General features: G+C 45.0%; 1 protein-coding gene across 1 annotated transcript in view; it reads left to right on the top strand.

Moving 5' to 3' along the window:
• LOC102459910 (bifunctional heparan sulfate N-deacetylase/N-sulfotransferase 3) overlaps positions 1 to 16,220 on the top strand; it is a 117,193-nt gene that overhangs the window by 60,863 nt on the left and 40,110 nt on the right. The window contains exons 5-6 of the mRNA XM_006112612.5: positions 9,136 to 9,321; positions 14,656 to 14,784. Of these exons, the coding sequence (XP_006112674.3) occupies positions 9,136 to 9,321; positions 14,656 to 14,784 (315 nt within the window). The remainder of the gene's footprint in view (positions 1 to 9,135; positions 9,322 to 14,655; positions 14,785 to 16,220) is intronic.

Genomic DNA, 16,220 nt, shown 5'->3' with positions numbered 1-16,220 from the left:
TTTCAAAGCCAAAAAGTTATTTCAAAACCTCTTTGAAAGGGCATTTTTACATCATTTAAAACCAGTGAGCTCCCTATCACCAATCTTACTGAGGGTTGCCAACTTTCTTATTGCACAAAACTGAACACCCTTGCCCCACTCGCCTTTCATTCCATCCCACTGTTGCTCGCGTTCCACCACCCTCACTCACTCTCTCATTTTCACCACCTAGGGCAGCAGGGTAAGTGGGGTGTGGGGAGGGAAGAGGACTACAGGTGAGGGTTTGGGCTCTGGGGTGAAGGAAGGGCCAGTGTGTGGGAGGGAGTTCTGAGCTGGGGAAGAAGTTTGGGGTGCAGGAGGAGGTGCAGGCTCCCAGAGGGCATTTGTGTGGGCCAGGGGCTCAAGGCAGGGGCCTGGGATGTAGGAAAGGGTTTGGGCTCTGCACTAGGGGTACAGCCACTGCAGTGGAGCTGGGGTGAATGGTTTGAGTAGAGGAGGGGGCTGCAGGCTGGGGCCGAGGGATTCAAAGTGTAGCAGGGGGTTCTGAACTGGAGGAGGGGTGTGGGGAGAGGGAGGAGGTGCAAGCTCTGTGAGGGAGTTTGAGTATGGGAGGGAGCTTAGGGCAGAGTGTTGGAGTATAGGAGCAGGGGAGGGGTGCAGGCTCCGGATGATGCTCACCATGGGTGGCACCCCACAAGTGGCAACATGCCCCTCAGCTCCTAGATAGAGGCTTGGCTAGGTGGCTCTGTGTGCTGTCTCCACCCACGGGTGGCACCCCCACAGCTTCCATTGGTCACGGGTCCTGGGGGCAGCGTACGGAGCCTCCATGGCCATTGCCATTGTGCCTCCATCTAGGAGCCGAGGGACTGCACAGAGCAGGTGGCTTCTGGGGAGCTGCACAGAGCCAGGCAGGGAACCTACTCTCACAAAAGAATGTTTTACAGTATGTGTGTGAAGTGCTCAGCGTAAGAATAACAATATTTGAGAAATACTGAAGAAGACTCTGTTATGTGGAAAAAGATTATATGCTCATTATTAGTATGAAAGATTGTAATTGAATTACATCTTTATTAGCGAATATTGATGGCAGTTTAGGAAACCCCTTAATTCACACTTTTGTTGAGAGTTGAATGAAGAAGATTAAATAGGACATTATAGAATACAGTCTCTTACATGTTTTATTAAAGATTATTCTTTTTGATGCTTGTGTATGCTCAAGCGAAGTAGAAAAGATTAAGATAAGAGAAAGGGAATTGGAACTTCTGTACTGAATATAAATAGATTAAAGCTATATAACTGTTTGTATTTCTATTGTTTCTTTACATATAATCAAATCAATGGGCCAACTCCTATACGCTTTTTACTGAGTCTTGCTTATCATTGAAGTGAATGTACATTACACACTCTGCTCCCTCAGTAGAGAACCAAGGAATATATAAGGAATAATTGATAGAGTGATACGTAGGTTTTATCAAGCATGACCACAAAGTGAGGAAGCTCAAAGTGAACAATGCAGGCTATCCCAAATGCATAGTAATAAAACCTTATACTACACTACACCATCATACATTCTGCGTCTGCCATAAATTTTGTGTTTGCAAATTTTTTAGATTTTAAAAAATTGGGATTTTAAAAAATTTATCTACCTAATAAACCACATGTGTTTTTACAAGTCCTACTTTACCAGGTGCAGGGCTCCCTAAACTCTGAAAATGAGGACAGATAGCTTATCCTTTACTTATAAGCATTACAATTTTAATGTCTGATTTTTCAGGTTCTTCCAGGAATAGAAGGAAATACTGTGTATTACACTGACAACATTGTCTTTCCAATTTAGCCTTTCTGCCTTGTGATCAAATAGATTTTTATAGCTGAGAAACTTCATTTCTAGAAAACTTGTCAGTGGTCTAGGACTAAATCTTGACTGTTCTGATCTTGGGGCAAATATACAAACTATGTGTTTGTTTGTGAATGAATACATAGAGCACAATTTGCATCCTCCAGACAGACCTCTGAGGGCACTTGTTCCACAAGAAGTTTTCACCTCTACAGGAAAAGAGAGCCTCATTCCTGACACAACTTCCCTTCCATAGGTTTTGCAGGGTAGAGGTTCCCATTATTTGGAGACTGGATGCCTAAGGACATTAAGAAATCATTCATTCATCTCTTAGGGTATTTCGAAATAACGCGTCTATACATAAAATGCAATTTGAAATAGCTTTTTGCTAAATCAAAATAGCGCATCCACACTGATGACTGGACGCGGAATCGCATTTAAGGCCAGCTGAAACCGGTTCCAACAGGGCATCAAGTCAGTAGTTGCTTTGTGTGGCTGCTGTCTGAGGCCCTCTGGACAGACGGTTCTCAGCTTTCCCTGCTTGCTTGTCTACCTCACTGAGGGACAGCAAAGCATTTTTCTCTCTGCCTGCTTGGTTACCTTCACTCGGGACACCACAGCACTCGGCACCCTGGAGCCAGAGCCACCTCTGGGCACTGTGGTGCTTCTTTTGGATGTTTTGCTGCAAGCCTGGCAGCAAGTGCTGGAGACTGCCTGGCACCATCTGCAACAGCCCAACCCCCCAGGTCCTCTTCCGGACCCTGTTGGGAGCTGTGGAGGAGCAGCGCTCCTGGAGCACTTGGGAGACCAACAGTGGACCCAGAATTTCAGGATGAAGAAGGACACCTTCCTGGAGCTCTGTGAGTGGCTCTTCTCTGCTCTGCAGTGACGGGACACGCACATGAGGTCTGCCATTCCCCTCCAGAAGCATGTGGCCATCGCCCTATGGAAGCTCTCCACGCCGGATAGCTACCAATCCATCGGCAATCACTTTGGCATGGGGAAATCCACCGTTGGAGCAGTGCTCATCCAGGTATGGCAGTCTCCGGCCATTGTGCCAGGGGGTGGGGGAGCAAGGAGTGGATGGTCTGCCGCAGGAAAAAGGAGGGGAGGGGTGCAAGTCCCCTCCATGGGAGGGTTTGTTCTGTCCCAGCCGCACTTCGGACTGCCCGTGGTGGCCAGGATTGCGGGGGGAAACTCTGGGGAGACTGGGGAAAGGAGGCGGGAGAGGGGAGGAGAGAGGGTGGGAGAGGGGAGGAGGGAGCTGGAAGGGGGAATCAAGGGGAAGAAGGGGAACGGGAAACACAGAACTCAGGGGTGGGGGTCTCGCCGGGCCAACTGTCTCCCAGCATGGTGGGTGCGGGGGCCTCGATGTCCCCGGGGGGGATGGGGAGGTTGAGGAGGGAGAGGCGGGAGGGGGAGAAGAAGTGGGAAGAGGGGCAGGAGCTGGGGAGGCAGCAGGCGCTGGAGCAACAGGAGGCAGCACTCTCTGCACCACGGTCTCCAGATAGGCATAGATGGCACGACCCTGGACAAGCTGCTCCAGCCAGAGCTTCAAGTCTAGTTCCACCCAGCGGTCGAGGATGCGGTGCAGGGCTCACAGTGCCCCCAGGTGCTGCTCTCGGTACTCCTGCAGTGTTCGGCTGGTCCTCCTGTGGAGCCCTCGTGTGCGGGAGCATGTCCCAGGTGGGGTGGTGTGCCCTGCACGTGCAGCTGGTGTGACTGTGGAAAAAGAAGAAAAGTGGTCAGTTCTCCCTGAGGACACAGTGGGTGAAGCCCAGACCCATCTGCAAGATGACGATGACCATGCCCTGCGCCATCAGAGCCGATGTGCTTGCACAGAGGCCATGTTTGGAATGTCTGGCTATCCCTGAGAGTGGGAGCTGCCCCAAGACCGCACCCATGCTCCTGTGCTGTGTATAGTGTGGCCAAGGTGGGGGGGAGATGTCCCATTCCTCTGTGTAGAGGGGGCTTGTGAAGGGAGGACGTCCTGCTGTGTCCCGCCCCGGGTTCAGGAGCATGTCAGGTCTCTTCACACATATGTGTGGCTATCAGGCCACAGACCCTGTGTGGCACACAGCGGAAGCCACCTGCTCAGGTGGCACAGCATGTGGTCGCACATGCACAGGTTACTGCATGATCCGTGGTAAGCAAGGCCCATGCACGCGGTCCCTGGTCTCCCTCCCCATCCCCCCCGGGAAGGGGACAGTAATGGCACTTACATGGTGTGGCCTCCCCGGGCGACCCTGGTGACTCCACTGCTGGGACAGCTCGGAGGTCCGTAGCACCCTTCATGGCAGCTCCTCCTCCATGCCCTGGTCAGAGCCCTCCGGACCCGAATCGCTGTCCCTTGGGGAGGCACAGACCATCCCGCCCCCCAGGATGTGGTCCAGGGCCTCAAAATAGGGGTAGGTATGTGCCCCTGTTGAGGAGCTGCCTCATGTGGCCCTGGCATATCCCTGCTGCAATTCTTTAATTTTCATGCGCACCTGATCTTAGAATCATAGAATAATAGGACTGGAAAGGACCTCAAGAGGTCATCGAGTCCAGCCCCCCGCCCTCAAGGCAGGATCAAGCTCCACCTACACCATCCCTGACAGATGTCTATCTAACCTGTTCTTAAATATCTCCAGAGAGGGAGATTCCACCACCTCCCTTGGCAATTTATTCCAATATTTGACCACCCTGACAGTTAGGAATTTTTTCCTAATGTCCAATCTAAACCTCCCCTGCTGCACTTTAAGCCCATTACTCCTTGTCCTGTCCTCAGAAACCAAGAGGAACAAATTTTCTCCTTCCTCCTTGTGACACCCTTTTAGATATTTGAAAACCGCTATCATGTCCCCCCTTAATCTTCTTTTTTCCAAACTAAACAAGCCCAGTTCATGAAGCCTGGCTTCATAGGTCATGTTCTCTAGACCTTTAATCATTCTTGTCGCTCTTCTCTGTACCCTTTCCAATTTCTCCACATCTTTCTTGAAATGTGGCGCCCAGAACTGGACACAGTACTCCAGCTGAGGCCTAACTAGTGCAGAGTAGAGCGGCAGAATGACTTCACGAGTTTTGCTTACAACACACCTGTTGATACAACCTAGAATCATATTTGCTTTTTTTGCAACAGCATCACACTGTTGACTCATATTCAACTTGTGGTCCACTATGACCCCTAGATCCCTTTCTGCCATGCTCCTTCCTAGACAGTCGCTTCCCATCTTGTATGTATGGAACTGATTGTTCTTGGGTGTGTATGTGGCCTTTTGTGGCTATGGTGGCAGCTATGCGACTGTAGACGGCCGCGTTCCTCCATCTAGTGCAGAGATCATGGACATTGGAGGCCTCCCCCCAAACCTCCGGCCCCTGCCTGGCTCTTGGGAGCTGGGGGACTGGGTGGTGGAGGGCTGGCTGGATCTGGTTGCCTGGCTCATATTGGGGTCACTATGTCAGGGTCAGTGACTGCTGGCTCTGTGCTGGCAGACCTGTAGCTGGCACATGCATTGTAGTCAGAGTCTATCCCTTTAAGGGCTCTGGGGCTGGCGGAGAGGAGAAGATTTTTCCTGGTTTGGCCCAGAGTGACCACCAGGGCTCCCTGGGAAGGGCTGGAGGCCCCCTATTTTGAAATAAGCGTCTACACAGAGCTTATTTTGCATTAGCTATTTTGAATTTGGCATTATTCCTTGTAGAATGAGGTTTAATTAATTCGAATTAAGTGCCCCGCTATTTCGAATTTATTTTGAAATAGCGGTTTTCTTGTGTAGACGCTATTAAAGTTAATTTGAAATAATGACTGTTATTTCGAATTAACTTTGATGTGTAGGCATACCCTTAAGACAAATTAGAATCCACCCCAAGACAGTCACAGACAAAAAGGGATTACTCTAATAGGGCTGTTTGTGGGCAATATGAATGAGTTAGTGGTCTAAGTCCAACTCCTCTCCATGCCAATCAACAGCTTTGTTGGCAGTCTCAGGAGAGAGGCGAGTGTTTGATTATTATGGAACATGAATTACCCTTTCACCTCGAGTTCATCTGGATTCCAGCACCTTGGCAAAGCCATGAAAATAAGTGTGCTTTGCTGCTCCCTATTTTGTATCTTCTTTGGAAATAAAGAGAGGGTGTCCTTCTGAAGAGATGTCAGTACAGTAGAACCTCAGAGTTACAAGTACTCGAGTTACAAACCAGTCAACCACATGCCTGATTATGAACAGGAGGTACACAATCAGGCAGCAGTGGAGACAAAAAAGGCAAATACAGTCATAGCACGTTGTTAAATATAAACTACTAAAAAAAAGGAAAAAATAGCATTTTTCTTGGGCGTAGTAAAGTTTCAAAGCTGAATTTTGAAAGAACGTTTTGTTCGGAGTTACAAAACATATCCATTCCTGAGGTGTTCGTACCTCTGAGGATTTAAATGTTTGTCAGTTTCCAAAAGCATTTAATTCACCACAAAAGAAAAAAAATGTTATTTCTTTCCATGCAAGCAAGAAGAATGTGGTGGGACTGTCACCTGATGTGCTGAGTCTCACTGAACCTGCTTCCTCTGACAACTTGGGCATACTGTAACCGTATCTTGCTGAGCTTGGTTCACGAGCCTGCTTCAACACAGGGACAGGGCCACACCCCACAGACTTCAAACACATACTGAAAGTAGCTCAGTGTGAGATCTTTTCCAGCACTTAAGTATACATCCTCTGGGATTTAAACCCTAGAATCATCTGTTTTATGCTGTAGAGAGATGTATACAGTGAAAGCTCATGAAATTTACCCTCTTTCTCAGTGTAAAAAGAGATATGCAGAGGCTTGTTGCTCCCCCAGCTAGCAATTACTTACACGGGCTTTATTACTAAAAAGAATAACTTTTTTATACCCTTTGGGGAGGTGTGAACAGAGGACAAAAACACTATATGTGATGCTTTTGCCTGGCTAGATGGGGTTGTTAGTATAATGAGAATAGATAAGAATACTTAAAGCATTACAGGATATAGTGGGAGTATAATATATGACTGTCAACTGGAATGCTGCCTGGCTTTTCTCTCAAGCCAAGGTCAAGCAACTAGTTAGGAGGGGCAAAGGGGGGGCGGCATAAGGGGAGACAGAACACACAAAGAAAGCAAAGAGCAAAACCTCACTCATTGTCCTTCCCGTGGAACACAACAGGGGTGGGATGAAGACCCCAGACTCACAGCCCTCCAAAACAGATCATGACCATAAGCTGTAAGAGGTGTGATTGGGGGTGTGCATTGCAGGTATAGTTATGTCTGCTAAGGAGGAGGAGCTGGGGAATGGGGACACAGGCAAGACTCTGCGGCTTCAGAGCTGGGAATAGAACACTGGAAAACAGACTCTCAAATGAGGTTTATCAGGACATCAGAATAACAAGCCCATTACTTCAATTGCATTTTGAATTTATGGGCGTGCTGTTAAGACACAGAAAATTTTATTTCAGAGTAACCCAAAATAGCACTGCTGTCTAAACGTACCCAAAGACAGCCAAGTTGCTTTTTAAGCTTGTGGTCAGGGGCAGATGACAGTTTTGCGGGGCCCTGGGCAGCGTAATTCTGCGGGGCCCCCCCTTTGCCACGGCGCATGCGCAGTGATGCCATGCGCATGCGCAGCGGCGCCACAGCGCATGCGCGGGGCTTTTTGAAGTGCGGGTCCCAGGGCGGCCGCTCCGTTCGCCCTGCCCTATATCCGCTCCTGCTTGTGGTGTACTACTGTTGGGGCAGTCTTCAATGGAAACTCTGTGCCCCTTCCCCAAACCAGGTAGTGAAAAGAGAACTTGTGACTACTTTGCAATGAAGGTATCCTATCCAAACATAAATTCTTACTTAGTTTCAGAATATTCCTTAACTGTTTTCATTTACAATTAAACCCTCTGAGTCCAAATATAATTTTGTTGTGAAAAAAAATTCACAATTCAACACACGCACTCCTTGGCTATCAGGGATTTATAGCTAAAAGCAAACCCCGCTTTTTAAGAATAAATAAAAAGATCCTGTCATAGTGCTCTTTTTTAGGCCTTCTCTGTACCTTGTTAGAGGTTTCAGTGCCTTGTTGCACCCCTGCTTAAGGAAAGCTCGCTCAAGCCAGTCTGCCAGCAAGACTTGTTCTTCCAGAGTCCTGGAAGGACCTGGAGGAAACACTTATTAATACAGTAGTTGCCTTAAGACCTGGCGATTCTAGGGCAGTGGTGATGGGCCCTTTAAATTTCTGCCAGAGTGCTGTGCTGCACACTCTGGCTACGTCTACACTGTAGCCTTCTTGCGGAAAAGCTTATGCAAATGAAGCTCAAAAAATGAGGAAGAATGGCTCTTGTGCTAGAGGGGTTTTTTTGCACAAAAAGGAACCATCTACACTGCTCTTTTATGCACAAAAGCCTCTTGTGCAAGAATGGCTGCTCATTAATTATGCCAATGAAGTGTGGCGATATTCCATGCTGAGCTTCATTTGCATAAACTATTCCGCAAGCAGGCTACAGTGTAGACGTAGCCTCTGTGCAGCTCTGAAAGCTGTGGAGGGCGGGGGAGTGCAGCACGCTCCAGGCAGTGCAGAGGGCTGTCTGCCCCTTCTGCCTGAGGCCTCATCCTTTGTGTAGCTGGCCCCTCACCTTGCCCGGGGGCTTGCAGAGGCTGTCAGCCTCCCTTGGTGTATTGTTAAATGTGTAACATTGATGTATTCATGACACCAGCTGGTACAGCAAGTATATAGTACTAGGGAAACATCTGATCTAACATTTTTTTCCTTAGGGGAAATTTACCCCGTGCACTTGGGACTTAAGGGGTATATATAGGTCATGTAATGGTCCTCTACATGGTGGGTAAATTTTACCAGCAAAGTTGTGACAGGCTCTGGTCCTCAGTGCTACACAGGTAAAAATTACTGAAATCAGGAAGAGTTTTGCCTGAGTATGAGCTGTTTAAAGGCCCACAGTGGGTGGGGAGTGTCACATATTTTGTATTGAGGTACGTTTAATGGCAGAAGCCATCTCTTGTATTCATTGGCATGCTTCTTGAATTCTCAGTCTCAGAGAATTTTTTTCTCAAAAACTTGCAAAGGCATGTCCCCCTTTCTGAAGTATTGGTATAAGAACACAAAATATTTTTCTTACGTTTCTGTCATTCTTTTCTCCTCATTCCTAAAACTTCATTCCATATTTGTGTATTTAAACCTTTGCATATCTCACTGCATCCCTTTTATACCAGCATGCATTTTCAGATCATCCCTAGCTGCATTTTAATCTCCCAAAAATGGCACTTGCAAGCTACACAAGCATTAAATTATTTAATATTCTAGACCACTCACTTTTCCTGATATTTTTTCAGGAACATGGCATTCCAACTGACATGGGCTATGCAGTAGCTCCCCACCACTCCGGGGTTTACCCTGTACATGTTCAACTTTATGAGGCCTGGAAAAAGGTTTGGAATATCAAAATCACCAGCACAGAAGAGTATCCACATCTAAAACCTGCACGATACAGACGGGGCTTCATCCACAAAAATATCATGGTGAGCTGCTTTTGTGATTTTTATATTCAATCTTACTGCTTCAGTTTTTCATGACTAATTTAAAAAATAAAACAAAAAGTGTAAAAGCATCTCATCCTAAAAGTTCAAATTGTGAGAAGCACATAAGTCATAAATTATAGTTGACCTTAACCTGCTAATTAAAATCAGCATGTCTAAGCCTCTTGCTGACATTCACCATACTGCTGATGAAAGTAGCATAACTTCTGACCTTGGGGCCTCTCTGTTACAGCTTTTGATACTGCTTTAAAAATCTGAAGGAAAATGTCAGTATAACAAAGTAATTTACAGCCATCTTGAAAATCTCACCAGTAATACTTTGTTGAGTGCTATTGGTGAGAGTATCAGCTAGTTGTAAATTGTCATAGCTTCATTGGCTATAAAGGAGCTATGCCAACATATACCAGTTGAGAATCTGGCATTTCATCTTTAAACAATAAAGTGCTACTTCAGTTGTATGAAATGTCCCTCATCTTACAGTCTCTTCCCACACATTCTCCCATTGTGCTTCTTACTATGGCTTAAACCAGGAGCTAATATCTTGGCCCAAGTGGTAGCAAGGCTTTGATGCTAGGCAGATGCCCAGAGAGCTTGAGGGAAGAAAGCATCCCCTCAGGGTGTGGAATCGTTGCATGGAGTCAACTCTAGTCCAAATCACCTAATTCTCCCGTAGGAACTAGGAGTGCTGGGGGTGCCAAACTATTCCCCGGCTTGAAGCAGTTTCCATTATATCCAAGGATTACAGTTTGGTTCAATGGCTCACAGCACCCACATTACCCAGATTTTTCCAGCGCCCCTGAATTCTCCCACTGTGCTCCCTGTAATTCATATTGACACTGACTGCACTGCTTCCTGAGAGTAGCTTGTAATTACTGATACTCCATATATGGCATTTAGGTCATGTCTACACTAGGGAATAATTTTGAAATAAATACAATCAAAATAACTCCTAAAAGAACAAAATCAAAATAGCGTATCCTCACTACAGGGGAGCATCGAAATTAGTCAGAATTGTTTCAAACTAGCATGTCCACACTGATTAAAGCCTGTCTCGGTCTTAGAGCACCGTAAGCATTCCAAGGAGGGCACCAGGAGTGCAGACACTTCCTGTGGTTGCTTGGTCATGCATGACGCGTGCTTTCAGGGTCTCCTCTCTACAGCCTTGTCTCACACACCACTCCTCCACTGCCTCCCTCTCGCGGGACGCAAAATGGATGCAGTATGTTCTGGTTGCCCTTGCATATGTCACAGCACTCACAACATGGAACCATAGCTGCTGCAAAGCAGTGCCAGGCTCACAGGTCTCGTCCTGTGCCTCATGGAGCAGTTTGTCCAGACTATCCACATGTTGCTCCAGCAGGATGAGGGTCTCTGTTCTGGGCTGGTCATCGCCCAGGTCCTGGTGCTTCTGTTGCTGCAAATGCCCCTCATTCCCCTGGACACCAAGGAACGCTGTTTCTGTTGAGAGGAGACCAGTTCAGACTGGTGGGACCAGATCATCCTGCAGCGATGGGACCACCAGCAGTGGTTCCAGAATTTCTGCATGTGGAAGGCCACCTTCCTAGAGCTGTGTGAGTGGCTCACCCCTGCTCTCAGGTGACAGGACACCCAACTGAGACCCACCATCCCGGTGCAGAAGTGCACCGTCATTGCCCTGTGGAAGCTCACCATGCTGGACAGCTACTGCTCCATCAGGAACCAGTTCGGCATGAGGAAATCCACAATTGGGGCTGTGCTCCTGCAAGTAGCCAAGGCCATCAACCACATGCTGCTAGGTAGGGTTGTCACTCTGGGGAATATGGACAGCCTTGTTAATGGCTTTGTTGCCATAGGCTTCCCCAATTGCAGGGGGAGGCATAGACGGCACTCACATCCCCATCCTGGTCCCCAACCACTGTACCTCGGATTATATCAACAGGGTATTTCTCCATGGCGCTGCAGGCCCTCATGGATCACCAGGGATGCTTCACTGATATCAACGTTGGCTGGTCAGAGAAGGCACATGATGCCCACATCTTCCAGAACTCATGCCGGTTCTGAAAGATGCCCAGTGGCACTTTTTTCCCCAACCACACCATCAAAGTCAGGGAGGTGGGCATACCCATCTGCATCCTGGGTGACAGCCTACTCTTTGCTCCCCTAGCTCATGAAGTCCTATATGGGAAGCCTAGACCCCACCAAGGAGCACTTCAACACTAGGCTGAGCAGGTGCCTCTTAGTCGTGGAGTGTCTGTTCGGCTGTTTAAAGGGGAGGTTCTGGAGTCTCCTCAACCATCTGGACCTCAGCAAGTGCAACTTCCCCATTGTGGTGATGGCCTCCTGTGTGCTCCTCAACCTGGAGCAAGGGGGAAACTTTCTTGCCAGGGTGGGGGGCAGAAGTTGAAAGGCTGGCCAGGGCATAAGAGCATCCAGACACCGGCACCATTCAGCGAGCACATCAAGGGGCTGTGCTCATCAGGGAGGCCTTGAGGGACAGTTTCGTGCAAGGCCGGCTGTAAGACTCTCCCCTGTGCCTCTCCACAAGGGGCCCCTGCATTCCATCTGTGTGCCTTTCCTCCCCCTCCTCTCCCTTCCCTTGTCCTCCCTTCTGACCTTTCCCTTCCCCTGCAGAGCAAATAAAAAAGCTTTTTTTGTGGAAAAAGGTGACTGTTTATTTGGAGGATATACAACAGGGGAAGGCCTAGGAAAGAACCTGGAATGGGGGAGGAGAGCACCTCAACAATGGAGCTGGGGCTGGGACTGGCACCTGCCTTCGGTAGCTCGGGAGGCTTTGGCTGCCTGAGAAGGCACACTGCCCTAGGTTGTGGGGTCCCAGTGGCCCTGGGAGAGCTAGGAGGGGAATCAGTTGTCAGAGGCCTTTGGAGGCCAATTCTTTCAAAATAGCAGCACCGGAGCATCCACATTAATGCTATTTCAAAATAATCATTATTCCCCGAGGAAAGCAGAGTACAGATTTCGAAATAACCAGCCCATTATTTCAAAATAACAGGCTTAGTAGTGTGGGTGCTCTTCCTGTTATTTTTAAATAAGGGGGGTTATTTTGAAATAAATTCCAAGTGTAGACCAGGGTTTAGGCAATGATTACTAAGGCATGGGTATTTCCTCGCTGTTCAGTGTTTGCAAAGCCCCGAACATTATTGTCAGTGAAATGTTCTAAACTTCTGGGTAATTTTTGTGTTTTTCCATGTGCGTGTAAGTGAGAGAGATCACTAATGTTTGCACTACATCATGCTTGAGGCTATCTTGAGTGCTTTTATAGGAGTATGCCCAGTGCTTTAGCTCCAGTTAATACTTTTGGTTAGCTTATATAGCAATTTTGGTATTATCCTGAAGAGTTACCACGAATAGCAGTATTCTGACAAATACTCCAAAATGTAATGTGTGAATTTAGGTTTTTGAGAAACCAGTTAAAATGATCTGTAGTTACTAAAAGTTTTAAAAAAATAAAATCACCATACATGTTCAGGCTAAAACTTAGTCTCAGGAAAAGATTAGCCGTAGTAAAATAATATGTTTCTAGATATTCTTGGGGGCATAAAGCATTTGAATAGGGCTGATTGATTCTGAGAACTCTCCAAATAACTCTGTTCATAAATTTTGGTTAAAACGTATCATTTTGAAGGCACATATTGAATAAGATCTAACCGAAGCTTTGAGAAATGAGCCAGTAGGGCCAAAAATCAATTTGCCAAGAACAATCATTATAAGATCACCTGTCTCAGAAGTCTCTGGCTTTCTGTTCTTCAGAGCGAGTGCTTTAATTTACTGTATCTGCAGGTTGCTGATGATAAACACATACTCAAAATAAAGATCTGATATAAGATTTACCAGAAGCATTTCCCCACTTGCTTAACATATCTCCATGTATTTGTACCATTTGCACTAGTATTTCATCAGGGAAACCAGAAGAATTTAAATAGCATTTGTAGGATTATAATACATAAATGAATTCCATATATTTCATAATTATTTAGGCTTTATGATATATGGTCATTGTAGAATATAAAATTCTATAAAATGCTGAAAAAGATTTATTTCTTCAAGATAAGGAATTTGCATAGCAGGTGTCAGACTTGAGGCTTGAAAAAGTGAGCCCTGTTGTTCAGCAGACACTGAATTTGTCAAACTATTATTTGATAAGCACTGTGATTTGAAATTTAAGTCCATATTTTTAAAGGTAATTAAAAATCTGGTTCTTAGCTGTGTTCAGCCTTAAGATGTAAGTTTTCTGTATAAACATACATGTATGATTGGACCCCATCCATTTTTCAAGTTAGGTAAACAAGGAACAATGATTCTGTGGTAAAAAGTAAATGCATGAAATAGCATAATCTTGCTCAATGGAGCTGTTCCTGATGTGTGTTTAGAACAGTTTCTTAAACTGTGTTCCATGGCACACCAGTGTGTTACGAGGCAGTCAGAGGTGTACTGCGGAGAACAACGGAATTAAAAATGGCTGCCCTTTCCCTCAACCTTTTTTTTTTTTGCTCGGCAAAAAGGTCCTTGGTGTTCCTCAGTCTTAAAAGGTTTAAGAAAGACTGGTTTAGAATCATACATGCTTATTATAGTAATTAAAAATAAGTTTATACTGCTCTTTAGTCCATGAGTCTTGCAGAGCTAGTACAGCTAGGAGAGAGAGAGCTGGATTCTATTTCAACTTATGTATCATCAACAAAAAATAACTACATATGAATAAGATGTCAATGATGCATGAGCAAGAAAGAACCAATTTCACTTTCAACTTCTGCACTGAGTTTGTAGGACTGGCAAAAAGAAAGCCTACTTTTAAGTAGAAACTGAACAGATTTGAATAACAATCAGTAAATACAAAACATACCAACCTGATTTTATAAAACCATTTTTCAGATTATGACCTTACTTTTTGAACTAAAAGGTTTTGGTGACTACCCTTAAAATATAAGTTAGATTAGATATCCAGTACACACAAAAGAGTTTTTTGGAGATTCTGAATTACATCTGGCTTTTTGGACAGCAGTCACTCAGTTTCAAATAAAAACTCATGAATTTATGGGAAAAATGACTTATGGTTTCACTATAACAGTCAATTTTTTTCTTTGTTTATTCAAAAATGCGTAACTGACCAATATATCAGAATGTTAGCTTACTCAGATCTTGGATGAATTGTCAATCTAACGAATGACTTGAGCTCAAGGTCAATGCTGAATATACATAACATGATGGAAAGTAAACGGTACAATTACAAAAGTTCATTTGTATTTAATGTATTAGTTTACAAAAGGAATGAAAGTCATTTTGTTTTGAAATATTTTTCTTTATTATCCTGTTTTTGCACAGGTCCTTCCTAGGCAAACCTGTGGTCTATTCACTCACACAATTTTCTATAAGGAGTATCCTGGGGGTCCAAAAGAACTAGACAAGAGTATCCAGGGAGGGGAGTTGTTTTTCACAGTTGTTCTCAATCCAGTAAGTACTACAACCTGCTTTTGAAAAGATTGACAAAAATTATTAAAATGCAATTTCCTGATCAACTAAGTCTCTCAAGGGATATGGTGGCTAAACCTAAGTCTCTGGTTTTGTTTTATTTTGTTTTGCTTTTCTTTGATTTTTTTTAGATTCAGCAATAATTAGGATTTAGTTTAAAAAAGTATAAAATATTGTGAATTCTTATTGCTAAAGCTGCAACAGATTCCTTGGGTGAAGTCCATAAGAATAAAAATTTGAGATTTCCAAGTTATAAATGTTAGAAGCATTTACTGGATTTGGGAAAGGCACAAATAAGTGACTTTTCTATGCTTTTGGAGAATTGCTTATTTACGGGTTTGTAGGCACAGTTCACTGTACTTCATAGTAAAGTTCTAGTGAAATGGACCACACAATTAATCTGTTTAGTGTGTTTGCTCTTTTATTTATCCCTGGTGGAGAAAAAAAATTGAACAGCCAAACTATTAAACTGCAGAATGTTAAAGGTTAGGGATGTAAGATCTTGGTTGCTGATCAGTTTAACCAATTAACCGATTAACTGGGATGCCACTGCTGATCCCCCACTGCTGGTGGGGACAACTCTGCGCAGGGGTGTGGCTCCTGCTCCCAGCTCCCCTTACCCATATGGGGATGCCTTTGGGTATCGGTTAACTGGTAGCCAGTAAGCATCACCCGTTACCTGTTCACATCCCTATTAAAATGCAGTTGGTTTGGATTAGGTCAGATTTATCAAGAATTGAAATGAGACTCGTAGGTAAGTCTTGGCCTCAAGGTCAAAAATCAAGATGGACTTGAAAGGGAAAATATTGATAAAAGCTAGGTTGCATTTGCAATGTACAATAACATTTGGTATGATGTGTTTACAGTGACACTTAAATACTAAGGCTGAGACTTTCATAGATGCTCAGAGGGGTGGGGCATTTATTTCCTTTTAGATCCTTTCACTAGCTCAGCATAAATATTACTGTGCTCTCATTCAGTACACAAAACATAAGTGGGAGTTCAGAGAAAAGAATCTGTCTTTAAGTAAATTTAGGGAATTTGACTCAACATTGGCAAGCAGTTCTTTTTCAAGAGTTCAGTTCTTTTACACTTCAGTTTTAATTGTTCAGGGATTTGGGTTTTTTGTGGTTTTTGTAATGCTTAGAGGTTACTCAGTGAATGTAAGAAAGGAAAAACACATCGTCCACAAAGCTGCAGTCTCTCTAGTGTGGGTGTCTGCAGAAGTCACTCTTATCTTCAGATGAGCCAGTGTCATTAGGTCAAATAGCAAATTGCCCCTTTTCAGGTCACATAGGGTATGTCTACACTTGCACCCTCTTTCGAGAGAGGAATAACCTTTATACCTCCTACAACGAGGTTTACCAGTTATTGTGGAAGAAGAGTTTTCTTTCAAAATAACCGTGTCTAGACAGCAT

The sequence above is a fragment of the Pelodiscus sinensis genome, chromosome 4 (genome assembly GCF_052426305.1).
Source record: "Pelodiscus sinensis isolate ZL-2025 chromosome 4, ASM5242630v1, whole genome shotgun sequence".
In the NCBI taxonomy this organism is placed as follows: Eukaryota; Metazoa; Chordata; order Testudines; family Trionychidae; genus Pelodiscus; species Pelodiscus sinensis.
The sequence above is the reverse complement of the archived record's forward strand: the minus strand, read 5'-3'. Positions and strand labels throughout refer to the sequence as shown.